At 49.3% G+C, this 24,134-nt stretch overlaps 1 protein-coding gene across 4 annotated transcripts in view; it reads right to left on the reverse strand.

Moving 5' to 3' along the window:
- Calx (sodium/calcium exchanger 3) overlaps positions 1–24,134 on the reverse strand; it is a 99,168-nt gene that overhangs the window by 68,417 nt on the left and 6,617 nt on the right. For all 4 annotated transcript variants that reach the window (XR_003113552.1, XR_003113553.1, XR_003113551.1 and 1 more), the window contains exons 2-3: positions 23,148–23,420; positions 5,938–6,029 (exon numbers count right to left, since the gene is read on the reverse strand). Coding sequence is in view for 1 of the 4 variants with exons in the window: in XM_025302733.1 (XP_025158518.1) it covers positions 5,938–6,029; positions 23,148–23,420 (365 nt within the window). In the remaining 3 variants the exon portion in view is untranslated. The remainder of the gene's footprint in view (positions 1–5,937; positions 6,030–23,147; positions 23,421–24,134) is intronic.

Genomic DNA, 24,134 nt, shown 5'->3' on the forward strand with positions numbered 1-24,134 from the left:
CCACGGGTATGCCGACTGTCTGGTCGCGATCCTTGAACCGCTGGCAAAGATAAGTGCAAACGTGCAGGCTACGCGGCTAATAATAGCGCAAGCTAATACACCGCGATGCTAATGCAGATCATCCGGTTATATTTCTGCGATTTCCCTCCCTCCCTCCGTCCGCTGTTTGTTGATTCAAAGGCGCGTTATTTATTGGCGACTGTCGAATAATCGCCCGGCGAGAAGGGCGACCTGGACGGTCTTGGGGAAATTTCAGCGTTTTAACATTCATCGGCAGACATATACGCATTAGCGTATTTGTTTACGCCGCGTATATAAATTGGCAATACTCGCGTTTGCGAATATATATATATATATATATATATAAATTCGTGGCGCGCACAATTGAATGCCGCTCGTTCCTCATCGAAAACAATTTATACTTTTAATTCGAACAAACAACACGCTTAAACTGCGCGCTGTTCGTGCTGTTTACGCGAAACATTATCGCGCACTCTTACGTTCGTCATATTATTATCGTATTAAGTTATTATCGCCGAATTGTAACGCAAAACATATCGTTGTTATCGCGTGTGTTATTCATGAAATATCATTCGATTACACTGTTATGCCCGTAATTAAGCGTCGCTCGCTGGGCTCGCGTCTAATTAACAGGCAACCGAAATCAACTTATCGTTTCCGATTGGCCGTGAAAAATAGCGAGAGCCGATCCTTAAATTTTTATCGCCCCTCTCTCTCTCTCTCTCTCTCTCTCTCTCTCTCTCTCTCTGCCTCTCTCTTTCTAAAACTGTCAGGCTAATTCGTCGTCGGAAGCCGCGAACGGCATGAAAAGCCGCTAATTACTCGCACCGGCCATTCAGCCGGTTTTCATGATTTTATTAAGCGTCGCGTCGTATACATCGCGTCCTCTCCAACTCCTCCGAGAAAATTCACGGGCTATTAACGTCGTGCAAGATTCACCTGGGACTCTCACCGTTCTCCATCCTCCTCGGCCCGGAATCCGTAATCGACTTCCCTTTCATCGAACTCTCGTATTACTGGTTGGATAATTAGCTCGACTAATTATAAACTGTACCATGTGCACGGGCTGCGGCAATAAAGACGACACAACCGCGAACGGGATGATTCCTCGCGCAAGGATAAATCGAGGCTGCACAATACTCTCCCCTCGAGAGCACTCGACTTCGTCTCTGAGAGAGAGAGAGAGAGAGAGAGGGGGGAGGAGGGGCATAATAGAGAATTGAACGATTAATTTTCGCTCTCTCTTGAATCAGCTGATTTTTAATACAACCAAAGTGGATCTCGTCTTGATTTCCCCTTTATGATTGTGTCATTGCTTTATTTTCGCAAAACTCGCGTTAACGGTACGTTAGAAGAAACCCGTTTTGCGCAGAAGCCTCGGGAGCCGAAGCCCAGACTCGTACGAGGCCAGAATGGCTCTGGGAGGATATTAACGATAAATTATAAGCGACGGGGTGTGTGAGTGAACTTACAAAGTGACGTTGCAACGTCTGCGACGAGTTTATTTATACGCGGTGGCTCGTCATATATATATCATATATGTGCCGCGTCTGCGGCCGCGTCAGTGCCGAATCCGCAGATTTATGTCCGCAAAATTCTGATGTATTCGTTACAGCTGGACTGCGCGCGGGAGCTTCCGCGGGGAAACCGACTGAAAAATCAAGGTCCCTCGTCAGAAGTCAGAAGAGCGAAATCTTCACTCGTCCCGATTCTCTTTCCGCGCGCGACGGTTCGATAATCCCGTCGTAAACCCACTGCATTATCCGCATTGTCTGTTATCGGGCGACTTTGCAACGGATATTTTTCATAAAGAAAAAAGAAAAAAACCCTCACCCACAACAGAATGTGGAAGATGCGGTGCGAGCGATCAGTCACGTGTAGAAAAAAGAATTGAAGAGCTGTGCTTTCATGCAGCCTGTGACAAGATCCTCGTTAATGCGCGCGGGAGATGAGTGCCGTAGCCGAGAATACACCCAGGACACCAAGTGTTGGTCCTTCGGCACCGCTGAAGTATCACAAGCATCTCTCTAGATACGCATCGATCCGGGAGACACCGACACGATTTTGGCAAGCTCCGCTGGTATTTATAGATAGATACGCGGAAATTTAGTATCTCCGACAGAGAGAGAGAGAGAGAGAGGGAGAGAGAGAGAGAGAGAGAGAGAGAGAGAGAGAGAGAGCGAGGCGCATGCAGAACCGTATCTCAGCGCCAGACTCCTTTCCTTGCTTCTTTACCTTCGTAATGAGAGCGATTGGCCGGTAAGGCAATTACAAAATACAGAGAGTCGGTCGTGCAGTTGGCATAAAGTGTATGTACACCTGACACACGAGTGTAATGAATGCACAGCTGACGGGAGGTGTATGTAATTAGCGTAGCGTAAAATGCATATGTGTCGGTGTTCGATGTTGCGAGAGAGACCGAACTGTTGCGAACGCGGTCCGCTCAGTGTTTCGCGCGAGAGGTTAGCGTCGCGTTAAAGTTTGCGAAAATGCGTGCGTGCGTGCGTGCGTGCGCACTCCGAGTTGCAAAACACTCTGCGGAAAAAGTCGCAGGAATGCAGCGTGTGGAGTAATTCAGCAGCGAGACACTCTCTAGTCGGTCTATTCTCACGCTTTAGTCAGGCTCCAAACATCCTATCTATATTCATAGAACGCTCTATCTCTACTAATTAATGCGAACGAAGCCTTGGATGGATGTGGCGAAGCCGTTAGTAATTAATTATGGAGGAAGGCGCTACTGCGGACGGTACCTATTGATTTCCAGCTCGCAATCCCGCGTTCCGCGTAAGATGCGCCCGCGAGTACGTAACTCGAGCGTGTATTCCAAATAAGGAAACTAATCGACGCGCCGGCGAATAATCAGCCGTCCGCAAAGTCTGCGTCCGCAGAGAGGCAAAAAAGAAAAAGGAAAAGGAAAAGAAACTCGCAAAAAATGACGCGAAAATTCGCACGAACGGAGCGGATTCGAGCGGAGATATACAAGAACGAGCTACGTCAAAACTCGCTCGTTCAGCTCGCGCTAGAGAAGAATCTCTCCTCTCGAAGTGCATCAAAAATATTGAAGGGCGCATTCCCCGAAGAAACACTCCGCAGAGACTCGTCTGGTCTCATGACTGTCTTTACCTCGTTCGATCGCTCGGACTGGGCAACTCGTCCGCGCATTTGTATGCGCGCATGCTACTGCGGCGGTTAATCAATTAATCAGCTCTGGACTAATTAATGCAGAACGGAGTGGGAAGGGAGACAGAGAAAGAAAGAAGGACAGAAAGAGAGACAGAGAGAGAGAGAGAGAGAGAGAGAGAGAGTTAGAGGGAGATGGAGAAACAGAGACAGAGAGAAACAGACAGAGAATTCGGACGAGCGCAAAGTGTCCGTTTGTTCAAGACTTACGTTCAATTACGATGAATCCAGGTAGAGAACCAGCGCGTGACACATGCATGAAGAGACACGTGGAAATCAGTTTTCATCAAGAACAACGTTATCATTAACGTCATCGTGTGTTTGACAGAGAAAGGAGGAAAGACGGACAGAGAGAGAGAGAGAGAGAGAGAGACAGACAGAGAGAGAGAGAGAGAGAGAGAGAGAGAGAGAGAGAGAGAGAGAGAGAGAGAGAGAGAATTGTTAATTTCGTCGCACAGTTAATCCGCGATCGACCGCGATAGCGTCGCCAATCGCATCGCGCCCTCTTCGACCCTTTCGAGTCTCCTCGTTGCCTCGACGAAAGTTGAAACTTTCGCCGAAGCACGTGCCGTTCCTGCCGGCAGATAACGTGGCGGCAAGTTACGTGGCCGGTTCGGGAACGGTCGCGGCCGCGCGGTCTCGGCCTGCGTATTATCCCGGCCCGGGTGAATGCGCGCCTGTTAAGCGGCCGTCGCTTAACCGATACTTCGCCAGTCGAATAGCGCGATTCCACGCTGTTGGCGGCGCGCGGCGCGGCAGGGGTTGCATTAATAGCGAGCGATCGCGTTCTCATGCATCGGATTCCGACGACAGCGGGGCGAGCCGCTGGGTGAAACTCCGCGGATAGATTAGCCTCCATCGAGGGGGGGAGAGAGAGAGAGAGAGAGAGAGAGAGAGAGAGAGAGAGAGAGAGAGAGAGAGAGAGAACGGTCGTGAAACGCTTTTCCGATTGCTGCCGCTTCTCCGGCTTTCTCGTCCCTTTCGGCCTCTCTTTCAATGGCGGGCGGAAGAATTACGACGGGAAGTCGCGCCGTTTTATCGCGCGCCGACCGGGGCGATTAAGCGCGATCACTTTCTCCGCGCATTTGAGATTACCCTCGAGCCGTTTAATCGTCAAAATGCGAGAGAGGCTCTCTTCCTCGCGCGGATAGCGCTGAAAATCGACGGATCCTCTCGAGAGGATCCTCCTTCCGCCACGCGGTCTCGCAAGCTGGCAGCTCGAGCTCGATTAATTAACTAAAAAACGCGGTGCTCAATTAAATAACGGCGCACACCTCGTCCAGTTTTCATGACGGAGGAAATTATTGCGCGTGGCTCGTAATTTAGTATGCTAATTCGCAGGACGGGATCGCGGCTCAACGTGTGACATCGGGTGGCCGGCCGGCAATTCCGTTAATGGAGGAATTTTTGTACATCCCGCGATTCGATTTGATAAATTAGAAAAACGAGCTCGAATTAAGTAAATCAAATTTTCTTTGCAATTCCGATAATGGAACAGCTCGTAGCGGCTGCTGGAGGGCGAGAGGGTGCAGAAGAAGGGGCAGAGACGTTTGCGCGTTTTATACATGGCCCGCGCGATTTGTGACGCCAGCCTTTCCGAAGGACACCGCGAGAGATGAATTAAAATCTTTTTATAGTCTGTAAACTTTCCGGACACTTCTCTCACCGCGACATCCTTCTCTCCTGTCCCTACTTTTTTACGTTGCACCTTATCTAGCCGACTGAAGAAAGATGTCTTAGATGTAAGAAATTTCACTTGAACACGGCAAAACTCGGAGACGGTCCGAGTAAACGATCATCGTTCATCGCGCGCGGCCGTAACCTCGTTTAAAAAGTATTTCAAATTTTCCACGGCGGAGATTTATCCGCGTCGGGAGGCTTGCAGGACTTCCGCCAAAGTTCGTGTCGCTAAAAATTCAATCGAATCGGAGCGAATTGAGTCGAATCGAATCGAAGGGCAGGACGCGAGCGAGGAAGTGGTGGCGCTATCGGAATCGCATGTCGAGAGTTCAAGTCGAGATTTTCCTTCCCGTTTCGCTCGCATGCACACAGAATGAAGCATTTAAATCGGAACATCTGAGCGTCCTGTAACGGACACAATGAGAAGGCTCTCCTCCTCGAAAGAGAGAGCCGACGCGACACGATTCATCCACGACGCATCCACAGGATGCGTGTCGGGATCCTTTCCCTGTCGGGATCTAATATGGCGTATATACTTTACAGATATATATACGTGCATACTTTAAAAAACTACGTCATTTTGAAAGATCCACGCGCAAACATGTCATTGTACGCAAATATTAATCTACACGAAAAATAAAATATTTACATATGCATAATATATATATCACAATACCTTTTTCACTTCGAATAATATCTCTATATTCGAGCACGCAGTATATTATTGCGTATTACGTTACGCGAGAAAAATTATGCTAATTTTATACGCCGTATTATATACTGAATAATAATGCAGCATATAACCATAAATTTGCCCGGTGCAGCTGTCCCATTTGAATGTCTCGTCCTGCGCCGAGAGATAGGGAAAAATAGATAGATAGATAGATAGATAGATAGATAGATAGATAGATAGATAGAGAGAGAGAGAGAGAGAGAGAGAGAGAGAGAGAAAGAGAGAGAGAGAGAGAGAGTGAAAAAAAAGAAACGCGCGCGCGGATGGCCGGCTTCGGGATGGAATATATAAGGAGATTCTGGATCGGAAAACTCAATACTCACCTCCTTGCAGCAGCGGCTCGCCTAATTCGACGTAGAAGAGCGCGTCCTTTTCGTAGGAATCCTCCTCGATGATCTCCAAACTGATGATTTTCCTGCAACACGAGAGACCCGCAGCTGTGAGCAAGTCGCGATCGTGCGGACGAACGTGGAACTCGATCGTGGCACGCAACAGCGCAAACTTTTGCTTTTTTCCGTTCTCGCGGCGATCTCGCGGGCGGAAATTCAGTTCGCCAAACGGCGAAATCGATCGGCCGACTCGTCGGTGCCTCGGTGCCTCAGTTGTTACACGGTAATCGATTCATTAGGCGGCGCGGTGCCGATAAGGCGTCGGAGACGGTTAAACGCGACGGTGCTCCGCGAGCTGTTTCGAACTGCACGGCAGGATGGCGTCGCGGAAATCGATTTATTACTTTGGGTAATTAAGTGTCGGATAACTGTGCAACTTGCCGGCGCGCGCACATTAGCGTCAGGAGGCATAATTGAGAGGACTTCTTCTGGGAAGCGCGCTATTTTCCGAGATACACCACCGTGCTGTACTCCCCGATGGGATATTCATCAATTCCCATGGAGAGCGGAGGAGGACGGAAGGCGGGCGGGCGGGCGGGCGGGCGGGGTCCTTTTGATGTGCAAATTACACCTCATCTGGCGATAAATTCGATCAAAATTCGCCTCGGAGCACGGGATAAACAATGCGCCGCCGACTGAAGCGCGTCGTCGTTATTTTTCAAGGCGCGTGCGCCTGCGTGTGTGTGTGTGTGTGTGCGCGCATGCGCGTGCATTGCATGCTCAGACTGCCCTAAATATTAATGATATTATAATATTATTCGATATACATAGGTATGTATATGTGTTATTTATAAGCGGCGCGACTCGTACGCCGCGGAGGAACGGCGGAATAGCGGCAGGATCGGAGGGAGATCCTGCGGGTCGATTTGGAGTCGAGTCGCGCGTCGAGTGCCGCTCGATCGCAATCTGGTTCCTTCAATTAAGGCTCGCTCGCGCTCGGCCACGGCTCTATCTCTCCTCCTATAGTTTACAATCCAATTGTACTTCTCTCTCTCTCTCTCTCTCTCTCTCTCTCTCTCTCTGTGTGTATTTTTTTAACGTTTCCCAATAATAACATCGTTCGACGCAAGTGTGATACAACCGATGTCGCTTGTTTTCACGTTTGCACTATTATTTACAAGCCAGACCTGTCCACAGGACCAGAAGTCCTGTGATGTTTTCGCTGAAACTAATAGATACGGATACGGCTTCGCTGTGTGTGCTTTTCCTTTTTTGTTTTTTCTCTTTTTTCTTTATTCTATTTCATTTGTCCGCTTTCACGTGAAACATTCTCTATCGTCGTTGCGACGCACAAAAGGACATCTTTCTTTTTTTCGCCCGTGCGTTCTTCCGCTCGCAAACGACGCGCGGCTCTTTCTCGGAGTAAAACGAGAGACAGAGAGGCGGGGGTGGGGGGGGGAGGAGGGAGAAAGAGAAAGAGAGATCCGTTAGTGGGCGACAGATTAATAGAGTTTCCGCGGAGAGATTTAGAAAGCTTTTACATCGTTTGTCATGCGCTTCAACTTTTCACAACTCCTGCCTCAAAAGCTCGCTCCCGTATGCACCCCCGGCTGATTATCGCGCTTTGTTGCGTAGCCGCGCGCACATGTTCGTCCGCAAGACAGCACGCGATAGAGCAGCGCCGGCAGGTGGAAAGAGGTGTATAACGGCCAATCTTGCCGCTCACAGCGGCGCGAGACGCGACGTGTTTCTAGCCCGCGCCGTAATGCCTCGGCCGTTGGCGTTTTATGCATTTTCCCGGTACGACATCGATCTGATCGACCCGACGCGCTCGTGGAAGCGCTTAAACGTCCGATATCTTGCAGCGAGTGGGATCCGGCGCGCGGGGAAGAGTATTATTCGCGATACACCAGGGATACACCAGGAAGCCGTCTGACGTAGGGGGATCCGTAAAAGAAACATCGACGTCAAGTGAGCATCGATTACTTTTCGATGTTTCGATATTTTGCCTTACGACACATCGATATTTTATTGATGTTTTTTTGCTCTGTTTCTGATATTCTGCTTTTACACATTTAACTCTTTCGTTTACCCTCTTAACGACGATATATGTCCCACTTATGAGGAGAATCGTAACTTTGAGACAGTAATAGTTCTAGTTTGAAAAGTAAATAGTTTGAAAGGGAAAGGTGGAAGAGGAAAGAATTGCAAGATGGCGCAGACATCGCGGCTAAAAAGAAAACACCTGTGAGTAAGTAAGAAAAACGTAAGGAGTGAGAAAATTAAGCAATCACAGTCGACTATTCTCCTTACGGTCAAGAAATAATCAACTGTGATGTTACTTTTACAATCCGTAAATAAGAATCTATGGAACTTGTAAGAATTCAGGTACATCCTGTTTATATCGTCTGTTCTCATCTTTCTTCTTCTACAGCTTGTATTTCTTAATGAAAGAAATCTGTGATGAGTGCATGTTGCTGTAAATTTTCCATGTTCCGTTAACAATCCTTGCTTGTGTAATTCTTCTATCGTTCATAATCCTTTTTATTATATCGTAATCTTTGCGCATTAAATAAAGAGACATAAAATTTGTACAATATTCAGTAATATACAAAAAATAAAAAGAATTTAATTTTGAATGAAAACACCGATGAATCATCAAGTAAATATCGTTATAGAGGCGATATTTATCGAATATCGATATTAAGTTTCGACTTCGTTGATTCCGATGTGAAATATCGATGTCACTCTTACCGATGCGGAACTCTACGCCTGACGTTTGTCCCGGGGAAAATCCGACGGTTCAAAGCGCCAGGATTACGATAAATAGCGCGCGTACGACCCGTCGTAATTGCTTACACCCGGGGAGGACAAAGGGCTGATCTTTGCGCGGAGATTGAATAGAACAGGGGCGGCGCGAGTCTCGGGCTCTCGCACCGATTCAATCGCGCGCAAAAACTGCAGTCGAGTGAGACCGGACAAAAGTCGAATCGGATCGTCAATCAACGATGAAAAGGTCGACGAAACCGAAACCGCGGCTAATATCGTGCGAAATATCATCCAATTTCGAAAGGTTCATTCAGCCGCGCGTGATGCTTCCGGCCAGATAAAGATCCTCGCGCAAAGCCGACCTCAAAGCAGCGTGTAGGTCAGCTTTATGATCGCCGCCTTATTGAACGAAGTTTCGGGCTTGTTTCGTACAAACGGCAGATTCAAAGAACACGATAATCTCGCTGGAAGGATCGGGACAGCAGTTTGCCAAATGCAATTCCGGAAATTAAACTTACGTAACTTGACTCAAGTCGGAGCGACCGATGCAAGATTGCACTAAGGTCGGCCGCGAGTTTTCAGGGGAAAGGGGCACGGGAATGGAGAGGGGAAGGGGAGCGGCGGCGGCGGCCGGTTGTTGCCGCTGGATCGTTAAATAATTTCAAATGTCTCTCGAGAAGAGTGGAAGCTCGAGGAAGAAGTGCAAACTCGCGGAGCCGAAGCTGCACTTTGTGCACAGCCAACACGTGCGAAACAACTTGAAAATGTCAAACATATGTCGTAGGCACACATCGATAGGTCGCGCCGCGCTTTATGCACAGGGTGTCCAAGAATAAAGCGTGAAAAGAGAGGGAGCGCACGCTCGAGTAAACTTTGGCGTCGACGTTTAAACTTTACGTCGAGCCGGAGCTTTCTCGAGTTCGATTTATCTCGCAATGGCATTCGCATCCGTATAATTTCCCTCGTATTTCATCGGCGAGCTCGACGAAGGGGGGCGGCCGACGCAGCGCGGCGCGGCGGGGCGGGGCGGAATTAAGGGAGTTGAAACGATGGAAATGCGCGTGCCGGAGAAGAAATTCCAAGTGACACGAGACTCGCGGACGTGAGTTCCTTTATTTTTTTCTTCTTCTCCTTCTTCTTCTTCTTCACTTTGCCCTCCTCTCCCAGTGAATTATTTATCCCGGCGACATCTCGCTGAAAACGTCCGACACGCCGAAGCACTTTGGACACGCGAGCGCATGCACATTAAGCCGAATTACAACGCGAGCGTGTTACCGTGTCACCGCGAGCAACACGAATGTGCGATGATTTACCGTAACGTTTCCTTTCTTTTTTTTTTCAGCGTGACTCATGTTCACGAGGAATCAACATCCCCTGAGAAATCGACGAGGCACGCTCCGTGGAACGCCTCCCGCGTGGATCCCTTTCGGTAAATCCCCGGGAGCAGCCGCGAGAGGCGGAACAGCCGCTTAATTAGTTGCGCGAGTTTTCCGGAATGTCGACGGCGAATGTCCCGAAACGCGAGTTTCTCCGCGAAAAAATTTCCACGCGGAGAACCGGCTGCGAAGTCGGCCGCGTCTCGTGCGTCGAGGATTCCGTAATATGCAGTCGTGTAGCAATATGAAACCGTACAAGTGCGGCGGAACGAAAGCTCGTTAAGGCGAAGAACTTCATTTAGCGGCGCTATAATTAAACCAGCTAATGCTTGTTATCTTGACAGTGAAACACCGTTGCACGTGAGACTTAATCCGTGTTCATTCATATTGCGCATGCAAGTACCCCTTCCGCATTGTTGCGCAATCTGTTTCAATGGAGCGCGCTACTCCCCGGCGTGAAATCGAAATATCTCTCGCCGATCATGCAAATGTAATTCCGAACGCGCCGCCTCTGAACCGGCTTGTTCGGCCGGGAAAAAATAACGAAATACAGCACGGTGTATTCACGGCGAAAAATCACGCGTGACCAACTCCAGTAGCGGCGCCAACTTCGGCGAAGAAACGGGGGACTCGCCGGCCGTTCGCATGCGGAATCACGAGCGAGTCGGGGATTTATATTTCCCGCTGTTTATAATTTATTCCGCTGCTTATGACCCAAATGAACGGAAACTCCCGAGGCTCGTTTTTTTCTTTTTTTTCTTTTTTTTTCTCTTTTTTCGAGGACTCACGACTCCTCGAGAATTCCGGATGAGGAAACGGTAGGTCGGATTAAGAAATGTTAATTTCCCGCCGCGGTTCCTTTCGAAAGTTATTAATGTGTCCCGGGAATTTCCGTTCTCGTTGCTCTGGAAAGCCGCATAGTCAATATATAGCGGAGAATTCTGCGAGCATTCCGCGTCTCATCTCCCGGCGTAACTCGCGGGCAGAACTAACCACCACGCAAGATCGCCTCATTACGCCCGACGTGGATGAAGCAGGCCGATTATTCTTGCCGGGAAAAATGGCCGACGCGATTTATTAATCCGCGAATCAGAGCGCGACGCAGAGTTCGCACTTAATTGCGAGTTATCCGGCTACAAATGACGGCGGAAAGCGACGTAATGCGTTTTAATGGGCCGAGATATCGTTTAACGCGATTAACCGACCCTTTATACGGAGGAAGGTCTCAGGGTCTTAAGGTAAATTGTATTACATCACGCGGCTTGGTTACGTTTCGCTGAAATAAGTCCCCTTCGCTTTAACGAGCCTTTGTCTTCCGGCGTCTCCAATTTGCTGGCGCATCTCCAAAGACGTTCCTGGAAAAATTCTCCAATGGGAAAAAATCTTTCAAGCTCTTCGCTAAATATTCCCCCGAACATCCCCCACCCCCTCCCGTCCGAGTGCCTCCTGAGACTTTTATAAATATCCTCAAAAGTTGCCGAAACTCTCTTCGGGGAGCAAGCTTTTCCTCCCTGAATTTCTTCAGCTACAAATTTTCTTGCATTTTTTCGCTAAACTCCTTTCCTTATCAGTCTCCCCGCACTTTACGCGTCTCTGCATTTTTACGCGTCTCTGCAATAAATGATATCATTTAACGAATCCTTATAAGGCGATATTATGAGCCTTATAAGGTAATATTTTTATTATTGCTCGAGTAAAAATATTTGTGCTTCTCGTTCCAAGAAATTTAGACTGTAATTTCTTTATTTCTTTATAACCTAGTTAGTATACAACAAGAATTTTTAATTTTAAAAATATGGCGTACTTTACAATAAAATATAGCATTTTCTACATGTAAGAATCCTGCTACTATTTTTATTAAAGTTTGCTGCATTTCAAAACAAAGACAATACTAGAAAAATCTTTGGAAGAGACTAATGAATATGGCAACTAATAAAACTAATAAAATTTCTTTTTAATTGCGGTATAATTAAAAAATCTTTAAAAGAACCAGATAGAGCGTACCTATTAAAACAATACTAAGCTATGACAATTTTATTACACGCTTCAGATCTTATTAATTTTCTGTAACAAAACTTGATTTTGTACATTTTGTACATCCTTAAAAGATTCTTCCAAGGTTCACATCAGTTTTCCATGTTAAAGCGTTATTTCGTAAAATCGAAGGCGTCCCTAAAAAACCTTTCCAAGGCTTTTCTCAACTTTCTCTATCAAAGCCTTATTTATTAGATTTAAGGCATCCCTAAAAATCCATCCAAGGCCCTTCTCAGCTTTTCCTATCAAAATCTTATTTCGTAAAATCTAAGGTATCCTTAAAAGATCCATCTCGAGTAATAATAATGATGCAATAATAATGAGGCATCCCTTTTTAGGGCATCCTACTTTCATCCTTATCGGGGCCTCATGCTTCATAAAAGTGGCCCTAACAAATTTTTGCTCGGGTAACTCGTCCTCTCTCTCTCTCTCTCTCGTATGTGCTTGTGTTGTCCTGTTCCCCCAAAATCCACAATTCTCAGCTTCCTTCTTTGCCGAATTTTATTTTCCCGTTCGATTATTGTGTTCTCTCGCGTTTCTTCGATACGTCCCTTCTCAATTTCCGCGGTTTTCCCCAGTTTATCTCGCACGTACGGCAACAACCGCTCAGCCTCAGGTTACAACTGCTTCTTTGCCGTCTCGTCGTCCTGATGTTCTCGGGGGATTATTCCCCGAGCATGATCAATTTCTATCCTACTCCATTCCACTTTGTTGCCTCCTTATTCATCCTCACCTCCACCGCCGCTATCATCCTCTCCCTCCGAAATCTGCATTAGCGATCCCCAACGTAGCGCTTCCGGGGCGGATCTGATTATGCGCCGAATGAGTTTCGGGCTTGTACCCGATGGTGTGTGTCTTCCAAAACTGCGATTATAATTCCGCGCTATTTCGGAGGACCGAAAGTCATTAAGACGCGCGCGACATTATATACGTGGATACGTGGAAACAGTTCCGACGTTAGTCGCGAATTTCACAGCGATTGTCATCCGTACAGTCTCGGCGCAAGGACGTCAACCCGGAGGATCATTCGAGCCGCGCTCTTCTCTTTCGTTGCTCGCACACGTCGAAACGCGCGTACGAGCGCGCGCAACGATACGGTGCGATGGCCGGATAGGGATAAAAGTAAATCAAACGATAAATCACGCCGCATTTCGCGCGTACGAGTGCGCGTCATATTTGCATCTTTTGCGGATAAACTTTGAAAAATTCTAGCTGCAGCGGCTCGCTCCGTGTATGTGTGTGTGTGTGTGTGTGTGCAGTTTGATGCGAGCACTTTTACCAGGGAACACGTGTAAGCGAGAAGCGGCAGCTCGTTAAAATTGATCCGCATGAATTTGAGCGTCGTCACTGTCGCCGGATTAAATAACTGATGGCCACTTGGCACTTGCGCCGTTAATTAAATTAATTACCGCGTCCGCGTGGGTGCGCGATGACGGACCGGATTAAATTAACCCCTTCGGTATAATCCCCCCCCCTCCCTTCCCTCTCTCCGCGTCCTCCTTTTTTTTTCATTGTTTGGCGGATCTAATTATAGGGACACTTCGATCGAACACTCGTCGCGAGACGCGGCCGCGCGCGTGTTTTCTTCATCGCCGCGGTTTCTCATTTCGACGCCCTCAAAGATCGTGACTCTCAAGAGGAGAGCATCTAGGAGCGCGTTATCGGAGTGATGGCGCGCTTTATCGGGGACAGATAAGCACTTTCCACATAGTTCAAGCACGGATGAGCGCCGGCAGGAAGGTCTAACTATAAATAGCATTAGAATATCCATTTAAGTCTGTACGCACGTTGAATCGATCGACCTCTACTCGCTACAACGAGGTCTTACGTTAGTGCCTGATAAACATTGTTCTCTCCCCTCGAAGGAGAAACTGACTTATTTATACCGTCAATCTCGTCTTTGATAACGATAGCAAACACGAGAGATAGAATTTAAATTGGCGCCCATTGGCGTATCAAATTCAAAGCAATCTCCGTGATTGCCGCCGGCACGTGAGAGCGAGTTATTTGCGATAAATACTGCGCCCCACTTTTGATATTCAAATGAGCAAATTATGCAGATTTTTGTGTTTAATGTTCGCCCCGAATTTATTCGGGCTCGAGTATTTGCCTCATGTCTACGTAATTGTAATAATATTTCTTTTTATGAAATCATAATAATGAGAGCATTTTTAATCGCGTGATAGATTGGTCGACAAAAACAGTGGCACGAGCGATCCGAGCAAAAAATTATTAGGGTGATTCTCATGAAGCATAAGGCCCCGATAAGGCTGAAAGTAGAATGCCCTAAAAAGGGATGCCTCATTATTGGGTCACATCAGGTACCGAGATGGGTCTTTTAGGGATACCTTAGATTTTACGAAATAAACATGGAAAACTGATGTGGGCCTCAGAAGGATCTTTTAAGGATGCTTTAGGTATACAAAATCAAGTTTTGTTATGGAGGATTAACAAGATCTGAAGCATGTAATAAAATTATCATAGTTTAGTATTGTTTTAGTAGGTACGTTCTACCTGGTTCTTTTAAAGATCTTTTTAATTATACCGCATTATTAAAAACAAATTTTGTTAGTTTTATTAGTTGCCAGATTCATTAGTCTCTTCCAAGGATTTTTCTAGTGCCTTCGTTTTGAAATGCAGCAAACTTTAATAGAAACAGTAGCAGGAGTTTCATGTATAAAGAATGCTATATTTTACTATAAAATATGCTGTATTTTTTAAATAAAAAATTCTTGTTGTATACCAACAAAGTTATAAAGAAATAAAGAAATTAGTCTTGGAATGAAAACAACGAATATTTTTACTCGAGCAATGATAAAAATTTTTTCCTTATAAGCCCCTATTAATATTGCCTTATAAAGCCTTTATAATATCCTTATAAGGACCCATGTCCAAACCATTTGTTGTACATCCTGTAGGTGTCCCTTGTCTTTCTATCCGTACTAGGGCCCGATTAATGTTAGGAAAAAATAATCAAGCCCTTTTAACGAGAGCCCTATTAATTTCTCTACTCGGGATCGTGTGAGCGATATTTCACCCTTGTTCGGTCGCTGAAGAAATCGGCGATCGTTACCGCTCGCTCTCCCTTGACTGATCGAGCCCCGTTAACCCTCCCTTCGATAAATTAAGAGCGTAGAAATAACGTCGAATCCCGAGGCTAATTGCGTCAAGCGTCAGCTGCGCGCGCGCGCGGGCGGCAGCGAGACGCACTTCGCTCTCTGTTATCCGTTTCGCGTTCCCGACGCGGAATTTCAAAACACGCGCGGGTAAAGAGAGCGTGAGAGATGGAGGAGGCCGTGTCTCATCCCGTATTCGCCTCATTTCTCAGCCAAACTCGAATGACACTCGAATCTCGCGGGTATCGAGCAGCCTGGATGCCCGGCTATATTTCCCCTCCGAAGCCCCGGACCCGGGCGAGAGGATTCGCGGGAAATTGCATGCTTCTGAGTACTTGAGTATTCGTGACGATTTGCCGAAGCAGAAAATTTCCCTCTTGGGGAAAGCGAGGAAAGAGCAAGGAAAACGAAGCAAGCAACCGTGCGGGCGCGCGCGCACACACACACATACAGCGGCTGCGCGCTCGCAGCATGTGAAATTCATTTCAAGGATGGATTCTTTCGCGAATTCGGCGCGAATGCGTCTGGCGGGGCCCGTGCCGTCGTCGACGGCGATACGCGTCGACGATGTATTTTCATCGACGCATTCTGTCTCGCGTGGAGTGTTATAAAATATATTTCACGCGCGAGAGTCACACTCCAAAGTCATTTTATCGGCGTAATCGCCGGGCCGCTCGTGCGGCGCGAACAATCGCGCAATTTCACCGTAAATTTATCGCGAAAGTCAAGTACCACTCTCTCTCTCTCACTCTCTCTCTCTCTCTCTCTCTCTCTCTCTCTCTCGCGCGCGCGTGCGCTCGCAAACTGCAACGAAAGTCGCATTCGGCCGCGCGTTTAACGGCGTTAAAGCCATATCTCGCGCCGCGGCACGGCACACCACATAATGTTCCAATTACATCGTGTCCATCGATATATACACAAGTATGGGCCACGTGTAAAATCCCAACGCAAACCGCCCCGGTGCCAATGCACGCGCGCGCGCGAATTACGTAAAACGCGCACCACAATCCTCGGGGGGGATAAATAAACGCGTCCGGTGATTTACGGAATCGCGGCGGCCACGTTCGCGGAATTTAGTTTAGACTTGGATCGCGCTGCAATCGATAATCGCCGGTTCCCCGAATCCTCAGCGGGAGCCTTTGTTGCGGGATTTTTGTCGACGGGCTTCCGCGCGCGCGCAAATTCCCATCATCGCAAGCCGCGGCATTACTCGGATATTCCCCGACGCCCCCCCTTTTTTTTCAGGTCGCGCGCTTCGAGATATTCCGTACGCGTACGCGCGAGGAAACGCGGCCTTAAAAAGCCCGATGCTTCTAAACTAATTTTTTATTCGTCACGAATCCGTCGAGTGAGGAACTTTGCCGGGACTTTTTAAGAAGCCGCGTTGAATATATATAAGGCCGGAGGAGGGAGGGAAAAGGTAAAGGACACAGCTTCGGAGGCTGTACGCCTCCGAAGCGTCGCGAATTATTTCAGGGTGTTTAGCGTAGCGGCGCCACGTTTGGCCGAACGCTGCATATTGCCTCAGCAATCAAAGCGAATCCTTCAAAGCGAGAACACACGTCTGTATTTATTCACGTTCCGCAGCCCTCGGCTCCATATAATCGCCTCGCAAACACTTGTTCCCACCACCACCACCCCCCTCCCCCGGTAACTCACGGACCAACCCTTCCGATTCGATGCACGTTGCGAAATGTAGCCGGATGCAGGACAACCGACAAGATCTATTCGTCGCGTAATCGCGACAAATGTATGTCCCCCCCGCTGCAAAATTCACAGCGTGGCACCTTCGATGGTGCGGAAAGGAGGGAAGGGGAGGGAAAAAGAAGAGGACAAAAATGCAAAAGCGACGACGCAATCGTTGTTGGCCGCTCGGATCGCATCGCGCGAGGAGGAGACGCGGCTCAGGTGCGGCGCCTTCGAGAGAGACGAAGACAGAAGGAGGGGACAGGAGGAGGCAGGAGGAGGACAGAGGCGAGAGCGAGGGTGTAATTTGTCCCGGGCTTCGTTTCATCGACGGAATAGAGACAGATGCAGCGGAGCGTGCAGGTGCGGAGACACGATGTCGCGCGCGAGTCCATAAATGGGCCAATGCGGGGGTGGGAAGCCCCTGGAACGCAGCGCGTTGCACCCCTACACCCTCCGCGATCAGAGTCCGCTGCACCGACGAGGCGAACTCGTGTCTCGGCAATTAAGCGACGGCAGGGAAGGTTCTCGCATTTCCGTACAGTTGCGTGTTCTTCTTTCCTCATTCCTTTCTATCCTGCCTTCCTGGCGGGTCCTGAGGGGCCGACTTGACCGCTTGGCGCCGCGAGGCTGATCCTGCGAAACCGCCGGACGCGTCGTTCACCCCCGGCGACCTACGCTCGCAGTCGCGGCCGCGGTGGGAGGGCGAGGGGATTCCGCGCGCGGCGGCTCCATTCTTCGCGGCTTCTTCCAACGGAGAAATCCCGCCGCGAAATCCCGATTAATTCCGTAATTATTCCGGATGCAAAGCCCGAGACGCGAGTACGCGAGTATCCGCGTCCGCGTATTTGCGTGTATTCGCGCGCACCCGGCTATAACATAGCCGGCGTTACGTAACGAAACCGGGGGATTTCTCCGCGGGAACTCGTAGCGTGATTTTACGTAAATCGGCGAATCTGAGGCTGGGTCACGAACGAGTGCACTCGAGTGCGGGCTCAGCCCGAGAGGCGAGGCCGCCCTTCCGGTGGAATTCTCAGTCGCCGGGGCAGCGCGGGGGATTCTGTAATCGCGCCGATGTAATAAGCGTAATCTCCCGCCCGCCTTCTCCCTTCTCCCTCTCGCCCCCCCCCCGCCCCGCGCAAACACGCGCATACGCGGGCGTACGACCGGGGATGATACTCGGGCGAGGGAGTCGCCCGAGGCTGTGAGCGAGCGGCAGAGGGAGAGAGAAAGGTGGAAAAAAGGGAAAGAGGAAATGCCGAGCGGGATTTTCAAGGTCACTCGGGAGATCCTCCGCTCGCGGAGGGATCACGGAAATTCCTTATTGCGACCGGGGCGAAAATGTACGTCGTGTCGTCTCGTCCCGACGGATTTTTATTAACGGATAAAAGGAGAGAGAGAGAGAGAGAGAGAGAGAGAGAGAGAGAGAGAGAGAGAAAGAGTGACGACGGACATGGCAAAACAGTGGCTAATGGAACCGGAGTGGCTAAAATCACACACTCGCTGGATCTCGGAGACGCGAAGATCAGCGTCGTCGTGCGGCCCGGATAATGGACGCCTGTCGGCGCCACGTGCGCCACCGGCCAAATAAACGTTATCGCCTCGATAATCGTACGTGCGTAAATATTAATGGCGGGATCGCGAGACCCGAGTAAATTAGCGCACGCACACGGGCGATGAGAAAGCCGGGGCCGGATCTCTCCCTTTCCTCGCGTGAGACCGCCGATCGAGGGCCCGCCGATTCCACCGGGGGTGACGAGAGGGAGAAAGAGAGAGAGAGAGAAAGAGAGGGAAGGAGAGGGGCTTTCGGCCCCCTGCCGAGATCGAGAGCGCCGTTCGTGAGAGCGATAAAAACGCGATAAAACTCTCAGCTGGATCGGTGAATTTCGGCCGGGCGCGTTATCGCCGATAATCCCGTCGCGATAACTCGCCCGCGAACGAGACGAGGCGGAGACGCGGGGGGGGGGGAGCCGCGTCTAACGGGGCCGCGAAGGTAAAATCGCGCGAACGCGACGTCCATTAACGTTTCCCACTGACCTCGATTCCGCACGCGCGAGCGCGCGCTTTTCATTTCGCGCACGTTCCAGGTAAGCGCAGGTAATGTCGCCGGCGCGGCCGCACGAGTCCTGCCGCGCTGTGTTAACCATTGAAACATTAAACCACTCTTCCTGCGTCCGGGACATGCGGCGGCGCGGCCGCGGTCTCCGAGTAAAATCCGCGGAATAAATCGAGATCGCGTGCGTGCCGCGCACACACACGTGACTGTCGTGGAGCGTATCGCGGCACGAGAAAGAAAACGCTGGTCGTATAATATATAATCATACCGCCTCGCTGGAGACCCTCGAGTGCCCTTTAGAAAGATGTCCCTGCTCGGGGCGGGAGCGCCTTTATATTTAGCAATTTAATTTTAAACGGAACCCACGAAATCGATCGGCTCGGTTCCTCCGCTCGTAAATCGCCGGGCCTCCCGCCGAATTCGAGTCTGTTGCGGCATTTGATGATCAGCTCATGATCGAGATCGATCGCAGGGCCGGCGGAGCGGAAAGTGCACGGAAAACGAAGAATCCGTAAATCCGCTCCTGGCCTCTCAAGCAGGTTGTCAATTTTAATCGAGAAGTTCCGCCGCGGTTCTGCGATCTCTCCCGTCTCTCCTCGTGGAGTTACCTCGCGGAGAGACAACCGTGACACCGCACACATCGCGGTATCCTATTTTGTTTGTAGGTCACATCGCAGGTAACGTAACACCTCGCAAACTCCGAACATTCCCTAACTGAATCGCGGAAATAGCGAGCGAGCGAACGAACGAACGAACGAACGAACGAACGAACGAACGAACGAACGAATAGATTTCCGTTGATATTCCCGTAGATCTCGGAGCCATTCTGAGTTTCCATATTTTCATAAGGTCGCGTCGATCGCTAGAGACGTCCCCGCCAGCGCCTTCTGTGCGCCGCGACTTTGTTACGCGACTCGCGCTTTCCCCGTGGGAAACTTACGCTCGAGGATTGGCGCCGCGATTCGTCAGAAAGTAAGACGACGAGAGGGAAGAAGAAGGAGGAATTTCAGACACACATCGATCTTCCTTGCGAAATTTAATACTTCGCGCGAAATTAACGCCGGCACGTTTTAAGCATCTCGCCCACTCGATGTTACGTAAGTAAAAATATAGCGTGTTATATATATATATATATCTACAGACTATAGGTAGAAATATAGTATATATATACTCTTTCTCTATCCCCTTCCCCCTTTCTCTCTCTCTCTCCCTCTCTCGCCATAATCCCTGAAACTTTCGACTTAACCCTTTCGAAACTCCATTTTCTGGCGTCAGTCCAGTCGTGTTCCCGACTTAACGTTTAGGAATCCTTTCAAGTCCGCTCCGATGTAACGTTGTTGGCGAGACATCGAGGGGTTGGAACAATCGCGAGAAATTAGAATAATGCCTCTCGCGAGAGTTGCACCTTACCGGAACAAGTATCACGACGCGATTGTTAGAGCTGAGATTGAGAACAAGGATGGCTTATGAGAAAAGAAGAGAAGAGGAGAGAAGAGGAGGGAAGCAGAGACGAGAGAGAGAGAGAGAGAGGGGGGGGGTAAAAAGAGCGACAGAAAGACGGTAAATTCAGCCGTAAATCACGATTTTATGGAAATGTCAGCAACATTATCATTAATCGGCAGGATTCGGCAGAAAGAAAAAGAGAAATTGTGAGAACCAGCGAGCAGAGACGAGATCCCGGAGCGCTGCTCCTTTGAGTCGCTCCTTTCTGAGCCTCGGTATTCGTTCACCGCGCCGATATTATTATTAATCCCGTCATTTTGTGAAACAAGGCCTCGATTATGAGCGAATGAAAGGCCGGCCGTCTAATTGTCTCATACGAATCGCTAATTACTGATAAGGCCGTGATAGGAGTATATTGTGCGAGCCGCGGCATCGTGCAGTATCCCCTGTTGCATAGTTAATTGCGATAGACAAGCCCGGCACGTTCGATCGAGCATTGTTACGGGAAATTTCGATAGACAACTTCGTGTCTGGCGCGCGGTAGAATCCCGGAGGACTGCAATATCGGAGGGAAGGTTCACGCCGATTATCAATAAGCGATAGTTTTTAATTACACGCGGATCAGCGGCTTCGCGACTCAACGCGAGAGAGAGAGAGAGAGAGAGAGAGAAAATTGCGTCCGCAAAATGCGGACGACAAACGAAATCACGGGAGATTCGTCTCGCCGTCGAATGTAATCTAATCATGGTCGAGAGGAAGGACGAGCCTCCGCTTCGTCCCGCGGATCGATGATAAAAATCCGAGGCGCGACCAAACTGAAAATAACAAAGTGGCCTTCGTCCTCGTATACGTATACCCGTACAACAACACGCAATCTATTTCGGTTTCTCAAATGCCACCGTGTAATTTTCCTCGAGGTAATTTCGCACCGCTAATTTACGGCTGAGCACCGGATAACATCCGACGATCTAATTATCCGGCGCGAGTTCCTAATTACCGATCGCGCCGCGATAGCGATCGATCCTTACATTGTGCTCCGAGCCGCGCCGAGCGGTTGTAACGCGCTCTGCGCCTGCGAGAGCACCTTCGGCGACCGATATGATCCGATAACGCTGTCCGAGCGGCATTTTGTATGACGAGTTACGCAACGCAGTAACAGATTCCCGCCGTTCTTCGCGAGCGAAGACGCCACGCGAACGTTGTTCCCGCCTGCAAAGCGTCGCGAGACAAACAGGAAGGTGCGCCGCGCGCAATATCTTCACGTGTGTGCGCGTCTCGCTAAAGGGTTAATTAACATCTATTATGCCGCACTTAGCGTAAACCCGACGTGTCATGTCATTTCTCCCGCTCAAGGGGAAACAAAACTCTCCTTCTCCCCCGCACTCCCCCGCTCCTTTGATCGCTCAGTACCGTACCAACAGTTGACGAAATTTCCTCTCCACCTGCTGACTGATATGCATATGCCAGCTATGCCATTTGATACGTAGCTCGTTAGTCCTCTCGCCGCGATGCATAATGCGCCTTTATCTAAAATCGATATGAAGAAAGAGCGGCTCTTCAGCCGGCGGACTTCACTCGTCGATATTAGTCGGATATCAGTTGCACGCCGCTGCTCGCGTAAAAACGAAACCGGCAATCTCGTCGACAGTGCAAACTCGATAAATAAACGTCAGGCTGCGTTCGCGACTCGCAATTATGTTCGTTTACACCTGCGGGTAATTAACCAGACAGTCTGAGAATGAATTTACGCTCGCTCGGGATGAACAAACAGTGCAATTAAAACGGAACGGATTAATGCTTAACGCGGATAAATAACGGCGCCGTGTGCGCAATAAATATGTAATAAACATCTCCCCTCGTCTCTTCCCTTTTATATCTCCTCCCTTTACCGCCTGATCGATGCTACGTATATATATTTCCCTTGTGGCAATGAATTTCTTATCGACCCTCCCCTTTACGACCTTAAAACTCGCTCATTTAACGCGATCTTACGAGCCAGAATGTAGCTTCTCCGTCAAGAAACTGTACGATCCAAAAATAGTCGACCGCTTCTTTCCTCTTCATTTGCATTCGTCGCGCGATAACTATGAAATCTTCCAATTTGTTTCAACAAACGATACAATGAGATGAGCTGTTCGTCAACATTTGCTACAATGCGCGAGAAGATATTAATAAAATTACGTACACGTGGAAAAATCGATGCAGAGCAGCCGCGTTTTGCGAATAATACGACGAGCCTCCCTAACCTAAAATTCGTCGATTCTTCTTCTTGCTTCGGATCGCCCTACGAACGATGAGCGTGTACGTACACGTTTCTTTCTTAGCCCCTGAAAAATGTGTGACGTTCGTTGATTACGTCCTCACATTCTTTCTCTCTTCTTTGTGAACTTCAAGTTCTTCTAATATTCTCCCCAAGTTTAGAGTGTTACCGCGATCTCGTCGCGACGCTTTCCGAGAGGGAGGGGAATACTTTTCTCTTTCCCCTCGGGCATGGAACTTCCCTTTTCTAACCCACGTCAGCCAGCAGTGACCATTAAAGTGAAGAGGCTACTGATAAGGTCGCCATTAAGTCGACGATCTCGGGGACAAAACGGAAAATAGAAAATGGCACGAGCGTGCGACGGAAAAGTGGTTGAAACAATTACTCGCGTTTCCCGCGACGCAGGCGATTCTACGCGATGAGTTTCGCGCGACTCGGAAGGATCATGATAAGCAGTCACTCACTCTGTCTGATTGTCCTCGAAAGTCAGACTGCCCTCGGTGTGCACGTACTGCTTGCCGGGTTTCGCGGTGCCTTCCACGGTGCGATAAGGGATGATGACGCGTCCGCGGGCCCCGCTGTAGCGCACCACTCGCAGGGGATGCTGGCCGACGCTCTCCACCAACTCCACGTCCCTTTCCGGGAAGCCGAAGATGCCGCTGTGATCGTCATCCAGGATCATCACCGTCGCTAGGCTCGGTGAGACGAGCATCGCCGGCTGCGACACGTTACTGAGCCTGAAAATCAGAGGTCCGCCGTCGAGTCGACGAGCTTTTCAACCTTCGCGCGCGTCTTATGATCTAAAGGACGGATCCTTTACTTCAGCCGGCTAAAAATGTCGCCCTCTTCTCGCAGGGCACTGTAATCAGGTTCGCGCGAGTCCCGCTCTATAATCTCCCAAGCTGAATATTCGCCATTCGACGGCAAATTCCTCAGCCGAGACTTTATTTTTATCCGCCGGCCTTCTTTTCATGTCTCTCCTGCGAGATGCTTTTTCTTGTTCATGTCTCTCCCTTTCTCTGCTCTCTACGCCTTTGTACGATCCATTAAATCCCGCACATCCTGCACGGTCACTCGCAACACGCGATACACCTCAACCAGCGAAATGACATGTTTCTCCGTATCCTCGGACTCGCGTGAGAAGGCAGCCGGACAAAAATCATACTCGGGAGGATCTCAATCCGTGCGATATGTTACGTTCGATACTTCGTATCGATTATCCCTAATAAAGCATTACAGGGATTGTTAGTAATGCGGGTCGAGGAGAAAGACTTGTTACTTAATGATCGTTGCATGTGGCACGTAGCTGAATAAGAGCTTATCGGTATAATTCATAGCTTCTTTATCTCGCGCGCGTATGTGTGTGTGTGTGTGTGTGTGTGTGTGCGCGTGCGTGCGCGCGAAAATTGTTCTCGAAAAGGTAGCAAAGTGGAGCCGAGAACATGGGTAGA

This window comes from Harpegnathos saltator, unplaced genomic scaffold, assembly GCF_003227715.2.
Source record: "Harpegnathos saltator strain DR-91 unplaced genomic scaffold, Hsal_v8.6 scaffold51, whole genome shotgun sequence".
Classification (NCBI taxonomy): Eukaryota; Metazoa; Arthropoda; class Insecta; order Hymenoptera; family Formicidae; genus Harpegnathos; species Harpegnathos saltator.